This window comes from Haplochromis burtoni, unplaced genomic scaffold (genome assembly GCF_018398535.1).
Source record: "Haplochromis burtoni strain Fernald_Lab_line unplaced genomic scaffold, NCSU_Asbu1 Contig_56, whole genome shotgun sequence".
Taxonomy (NCBI): domain Eukaryota; kingdom Metazoa; phylum Chordata; class Actinopteri; order Cichliformes; family Cichlidae; genus Haplochromis; species Haplochromis burtoni.
In genome coordinates this window covers 1,490,138-1,496,888 of record NW_024582417.1, presented here as the reverse complement: position 1 = coordinate 1,496,888, position 6,751 = coordinate 1,490,138, and the positions used below count along the sequence as shown (strand labels likewise).

The following is a 6,751-nucleotide window of genomic DNA, read 5'->3' as shown; positions in this document are numbered from 1 at the left end:
TGAATTGCTTTGCGTGCACGATCAGGATCCCTCTCTATCAAACTGTCTGTGGAGAACGAGCAGTCTAACGAGCCTCTCAAGTCCTACTCCAGCAGTGTAGTAAAGGGAGGTGTGCTGCTGGGAGCTCTGAGGAGACTGCACGATGCACAGCACGACTTTAAGTGAGTCCACCCATGACATCCCCTTTAATATAACTGTCTAGCATGCTTTATTGCTAAAAAGGAGCCCCGGCTGATTCTCTTACATATTTAAGCTGAGGGTGACCCATTTCTGCTCTTAAAGCCCTGACTGTTTGTGTTGCCAGGTTCACAGTGAAGGAGGACCCAAACTTTGGCCTGTTCTTGGAGAGTGTGAATGGAGTGGCTGGAAATAAGGATGAGAAGACATACTGGGAGATCCTGTCTGAAAGCTCTGGAGAATTCGACAGACTGGATGTGGGTGAGTGTCATCCCCAGAGCTTCACTTCAGCATATCTGAGGACGACTTAATGAGCCATAATGAGACAGGAGATTGGGTTGTCTTTTTCAATTACTGCCTCCTACAGCTATTGGAAAATTATCTGCTCTGACAACATTTGTGCGTGTTTATCTTTTATAGAAGGAGAAGGTGGTGATACTACACATTAATAGTGATTTATCTATTAAAGCATGTTTTTTTGTCTTTTAGAGAAAGGATGCTACGCCCCATTGTTATTTCTATTGCTGTTGTTTCTGTTATAATGCTCTGTCAGGCTGTATGTGTGTAAATATCAGTGTTTGTCATCTAAACGTCGTACAGGGATCGGCTGCTACATGCCCAAAGCGGATGAGCACATCGTCTTGAGGTACACCACCTGGAGTCCTCAACAGTGATGCATGCTGAGCAGTAACTCCTCAGGATCACAAGGGATCAGTCCTAAATCTCACACTTGTGATGCACTTTGTGACAAAACAGCGACATCTAGTGGTTTAACCTGTAATGTCGCTTATTAAAGGCAGTGAAAGGAAAAAAAACCCACATTTTGAGTCTGTTTTTCGGTTTCAAAATAAAATCGATTTTAGTTGAGTAAAAAAAAGACAGAGGAAAAAAAATAATGAAGTCTTTTAATGTGATTTTAAAATATATAAAACATATAAGCCATTAAATGGGAGCAGAGGTCAAAACTTATTAAATATTTTGTCATATATCTTTTGAAAATCTTTGATTAGTGACTTGCTTTCTCCACACTACTTCTTACCATTTTTTAATTTGGAACTATATCAAGTGTCACAGGCCTGCCTGGAAGCCTAATGCTCAGTAGTTGTTTTGTGAGGAGCGATGGGATGATGGACACGGGGGATGACTGATAATATAATCCAATCAGAATATTATTAGTGCCATCTGTAAAGCTCTGCTTCAGGTCTGCATGGCTCAGAAATCATCGCTTTAAATGTTAAACCTTTGATTTCAAAGACATGAGTAGTTTTTAATTCATTTCACATTCATACAATTGGCTTGTGATATACATTTCTCAATAAATAACTTGAAAATAAAAGTACACACAGCATGACACCTAAAGTATAAATGCTGTTAACAGTTCTACACCACTCTCTCTGTTAACTCTGACCCCTGAACAAACATCTTATAACAAGATTAAGGTCTCAGCTCCTTCCACGACAGATGGGCTGAGAGGAGACGCAAGATGCCAATCTCTTTGGCTTCACTTCCCTCTTTCCTTGTTTCTCTGATTCCCATCCTTATCTGAGGAAAGTAAACATGTGCATGTGTTTGCAGACATCCAAGCTAAATATAGTATGATATATATATATATATATATATATATATATGGACAGGAAATGATGTTGAAAAGCCCAAAAATGGGGTTTAAAATCAGCCAAAGTCGCTTTCTATTTCAAATAATTGCTGAACTTGAATCTAATCTAAACCTCTCAGGCGCCTTTCACTAAATTTGTCCTCCCTTTTGTTTTCTGACCCTCTCGCCGCTTTGCATCCTAAAGAGTGACTTAACACTGGCGTGCCAGCAGGATTTGTTCTTGCCATGTAATCCTTTACATACAGAAAGCAGGCAGGCAGGCTTGGAGTGTGTGCCGGAGAGATTAAATTATTGTCCTTAAACACCCAGATTTGTTCTTAAAATTGGATGAAGCAGCAGAAATGCAGCGTGACTCTTTGGTCTACAGCCGGTCTGTGTCTCCTCTTTGTCTGCAGCCTTGTTACACTGTAAGCATCTCTGTGTTTTAGCCTGCAGACACTTGAAAAAAACAAAACAAAACAAAAAACAAAGCAGATATCATTCCTGAAAGAAGGATGGCAAATTCATGTGTAGAGCAATATTCAAATGTATTTGTACACAGACAGCACCGCAGCATGCTCATTCTGATTTGCATTTGTCCTGACAATGTGGAGGTGGAAGCAACTCACCACACGAGAAAGCGCAGTCACAAATGCAAGGGACACATTGTGCAAAGAACCGTTTCCAGCCGGTCTCCTTCTTCCTGCAGTTGTCTATCTGAGTGCAGCCTCGTTTGGGTGGGCCGAAGTAGCTCTTACCCACGCAGGTGGAGTTGCATGTCCCACTCAGTTCACGCTCGCTGATTTCAATCTGCCCCTGCTTACACATTCCTAAAAGGCAGGTCAAAGAGCGTAAATGTTGATACTGGGTCAGAAAACCTATTGTTGTTGTTGTTTTGTTGCGGTTTGTGTGGACTCACGTAGGCAGATAGGTTTTGGAGTCCAGAGGCCATTATGCTGACATGATCTGGTAGAGTTTCCAATAAGCCTGAATCCTGAGCGGCAGGTGTACCTCACCACAGATCCCACCCACCAGTCATTACCATACACTGCTCCATTGTAGTCCACATCTGGCCTTCCACAGTTCACTGACACACAGAGAAAAGGAAATGCAGGAAATACAAAGCACAAGACGAAGGTATTTTTAACAAGTGACCTTTTGTTTCTTCGCTCTGATTCTGTGTCTTACCTCTGCACAAGGATTTGTAGCCGAGCCAGCAGCAGCTAGAGTCTCCACAGCGATCTCTCCTCAGCTCCCGGTGCCGCGCTTTACAACCTCCTAAACAAAGCGGGGCTGACCCAGACCAGTATGTGTCATCTATGAAATTCGGCTGGGAAATCGATTCTATCTCACCTGCAGAAGAAAAATACTAAATCATTAGCTTCTTAATACGCAAGGATTGGACAAACATTCATGTATGCCATGACTTAGTAACCAGAAAGTTAGTGAAGAATAGCATTACAGTGTCAGAAAAGGAGATCTTACCACTACCTTCCAGCTCTCCATTCCACTCAGGAAACTGAGATATCCCTCTGTGGATGGATCCAAACAACAACAGGAGCAGCAGTATGTAAAATCTCACAGTTCCCATCTCCTGATGAAGTAGTTTTTCTAAAAAAAATGTTTTAGGTGCACCCAGGAACAAAGTAGAAGCATTATACTACGCCATCACTAGACTATGAAGCCATTAGAATCAGTCCCAGGAGAACTGAGTTCACTCACTGGAGGAAGAGGAAGCAGCGAGAGAGAGTTTAAGTAACGCTTCAACTAAGCTCTGTGTGCTGCCTAATCTTCTACAAACAGCTAATGCTGTGCACTGTTTATCATCCTGGGACTCCACTTGGGCAAAGCTGTGTCACGATTTTGACACCTGATCAAAGGTTTTTATAGGTTTAAAGCAGAAGAGGGATGAAAGAACGACCGTCTCCAAATTGATGAGACGAGTGATGGATAACGGAGGTACTTGTACCTTAAACACAGACGCTTTATCCAATGCACATCATTCACATTAGGTGGATTAACTAAAATATATGAACTATATATAATTATATAGAATATATTGAGAGAAATATAGAACTTTGTTTTGGTCAGCATGAAAAATTGTAATTGTTTTCTGGGGTTTTTTGTCTTTCTTGTATGAGAAAAGCAGAAAACAAACCTAATGTTGGCCTTGTTGCTTGAAAACAACCTGCTGAAGTTCAAACAAAGGAAAGAAAGATGATTTAAGCGACTTTGAACATAGCATGGTTGTTGGTGCCAGACGGGCTGGTATGAGTTCAACCCTTTTTAGAGTTTACAGAAAATGGTTTGAAAGAGAAAATATCCAGAGAACAGTATTTCTCTGGCTGAAAATGTAACTTTATTATAACCAAGGTATGCAAAAGAGTATCTCTGAATGTACAACTTGACCATCCATGAAGCAGATGGGCTGCAGCAGCAGAAGACCACACTCTGAGCGCCACTCCTGTCTCCTAAGAACAAGAAAAGCAAGCTAAAATTTCACAGGCTCACCAAAATTGAATAACAAAAGACTGAAAAAGCAACGCCTGGTCTGATGAGCCTGGATTTCCATTGTAACGTATCATGTCACAAAGCTTAAGTCATCTCAAACTGGTTTCTTGAACATGCTCTTAAGTCACCAGATCTCAATCCAATAGAACTCTTTTGAGATGTGGTAGGACGGGGGATTCACATCACGGATGTGCGATGACTGTGTGATGCTATCATGTCAAACTCTCAGAGAGATGTTTCGAGCACCTTGTGGAATCTAAGCGACAAATAATTAAGGCAGCTGTGCAGGCAGAAGGGGGTCCAAACTGGTACCAACAAGGTGTAACTAATGATGTGGGTGGTGAATGTGGACGTTAACAATACTACAGAGACAACGTTTAGATTTACAGCTCAGTTGAGTTCAGTCAAGACATTTTAGACGATTGAGACGTCAATTATACAGCCGTGTAGATCAGTAACAGAGCTGCAGGAGTGCAGTTAGATTTAGCAGGTGGAGCCAAAACACATGATGAATGTATGTAATACATAAAGAAAAAAGTTCACTCTTAAAAAAAATATTACAAAACATTAAAAAAAATAGACAAAAAGGTTTCACGTGTTTATTCAAGTTTAACTGGGAAAGGTACACACTCTGCGAGATGATAAGGTGAGCCCTCTTAGCTTTAATCCAGATTCTGTTGAATATTAATGACAACACGACGTCCCGTGACTCATGTTCTTAACCTTTAAAGGTTTCAGCTGATGTATCTCTGAATTTGATTGATTGAGAACCCAGCAGGCAGTGCAACATTAGCCTTCAACTGTCTCGACAGATTTTACAGCATGAGACACGAACATCTAACTGAAAAGTTTAAAATTAAGATGCTACACATTAGCAAATAAACACATAAAATACAGTTTACTTGCCTAATATAGGCTTATATTCAACATGAATCATAACAGTACGTGTTCCTTAATTCAGATGTTAGAATTTAAGTAAAGCAGTTCGCTTTCTGTTCAAATCCAAGCCAGGTTTTTGTAGAAGTTCATGAATTCCAAGAAGAGTGTGACTGTGTACTTTGTGCCTGCTCAGGATGTGCATCAAGTCAAAGCACCTCCATCTCCTGTTGCTGAGCAGCATCCTGGAGCTGCAGCATTACAGACTCCTCTCCTGCCTGTGACAGTCCTCCAGTGAGGACATACAGCATGCCCTCTTCCTGTCCGCCTTCCTCAGCGCCAACAGTCGAGCCTGGCTCGTCGATCCTCTGCTCTTCCAGCAGCACCCCTTTCAATTCCACCTGCACCTCTGCAGGAGCTGCTCCTTCCTGCAGCTCCTGACCTTCCGTCGGCTCGCTGCCGCCGTCCTCCTCCGCTTGCCTGTTTTGTCTTTCTCGCATCAACTGCTCGGTCAGCTCCACGCTCTCGTAGCGAATCAGCTGCAGACGCAAGAAACCATCCTCGTGCTCCTTGTACCTGTCAAGAGCGAATAAAGACTTCAAGCGTTGCAATAGCTATTACTGCAGCTGCTTCACTGCAACACTCACCTGAACCTGGGGTGTCCGGACGGCCACTTAAATTGGTGCTTTTTGTGCAGATGGACAGTTAGGTTGTTGCCCCTGGTGAAACACTGGCCGCACACATGGCACTTGTAGCGAGCTACAAAACTCCCCTGGTTATGGAAATAAAACACAATCATCAATGAAAACATCAAAAAAACCCTACTTGAACGCAAGTTTAAACAAACACTTCAAACATCACCTCGTGCTCTCTTTTGTGGTGAATCTTCATGGTGCAAGCGGCTCGAGATGTAAAGCCACAGCCAGGGACGTCACAGTGGAAGGCTGACTCGCTGCTGTGGGTGTCCAGATGTTTGCGCAAGTCGACCAGATTCTTACAGCTGTGAGGTTGTTTTTTTTTGGTTTTTTTTTTTTTTAAAAACGGTGGGAGCAAATGTCATTGTCTGTTTAATAACTTAATCCTTAAATTGGTGAAGTTTCAGGGGTTTGGGTACCTGTACTCGCAGTAGTCACAGCTGTATGGCTTCTCGTTGCTGTGGCGGAACTTGATATGGTTGCGCAGTGAAGAGGGCGACGGGCACGTCATGTCACATAATGGGCATTTGTAGTGGCTCACTGTCCCAATAAAGCAGTGGGGAAATTAAATTTGTCTATATTAAGACTACAGAGTTGTTTGTTGGCAACAGGATTTCTTCACTCACTCACAACAAAGTGCATCACATGCTCAGCAGATCAAAAATAGACACTGTGAAGGACTATTTTTATTTTTGGTTGCGTCAAGCCAAGAAATAGTTGTGAAATGCTTCATTTTAAAACTGGATGCTCTCACTATGAAGCAGAAAAGATCCAGAAAGATGCTGATTAACTCATCTGACTCACAGTCCATCACAATTCCCGGGTTATTGTAATGTGTGACATGCAGAAATAAAGTCTTAGTCTTAAACACAATCTGAGTTAAGACCTGGTAGATGAA

The 6,751-nt window shown here is 42.1% G+C and overlaps 2 protein-coding genes across 4 annotated transcripts in view; both read right to left on the bottom strand.

The window, feature by feature from the left end:
* Positions 1 to 1,045: 1,045 nt before the first annotated feature.
* si:ch211-117m20.4 (sushi, von Willebrand factor type A, EGF and pentraxin domain-containing protein 1) lies at positions 1,046 to 4,760 on the bottom strand. 3 transcript variants are annotated; one of them, XM_005922163.3, is made up of 5 exons: positions 3,257 to 4,760; positions 2,960 to 3,124; positions 2,691 to 2,858; positions 2,401 to 2,601; positions 1,046 to 2,230 (listed from the first exon to the last, which is right to left on the bottom strand). In XM_005922163.3, exons 1-5 carry the CDS (start codon positions 3,360 to 3,362, stop codon positions 2,217 to 2,219), a joined length of 654 nt encoding a protein of 217 aa, XP_005922225.1. In that variant the 5' UTR covers positions 3,363 to 4,760; the 3' UTR covers positions 1,046 to 2,216. The 3 variants fall into 3 exon arrangements, with proteins under 3 accessions (XP_005922225.1, XP_005922223.1, XP_005922224.1); XM_005922161.3 differs by having other exon boundaries at positions 1,046 to 2,601; XM_005922162.3 differs by having other exon boundaries at positions 1,046 to 2,601; positions 3,263 to 4,760.
* Positions 4,761 to 4,867: 107 nt separating this feature from the next.
* LOC102305363 (histone H4 transcription factor) overlaps positions 4,868 to 6,751 on the bottom strand; it is a 4,457-nt gene continuing 2,573 nt past the window's right edge. Inside the window, exons 6-9 of the mRNA XM_005922160.3 lie at positions 6,273 to 6,393; positions 6,020 to 6,158; positions 5,806 to 5,930; positions 4,868 to 5,734 (exon numbers count right to left, since the gene is read on the bottom strand). Coding sequence (XP_005922222.1) covers positions 5,368 to 5,734; positions 5,806 to 5,930; positions 6,020 to 6,158; positions 6,273 to 6,393 — 752 coding nt within the window. The 3' untranslated portion in view covers positions 4,868 to 5,367. The remainder of the gene's footprint in view (positions 5,735 to 5,805; positions 5,931 to 6,019; positions 6,159 to 6,272; positions 6,394 to 6,751) is intronic.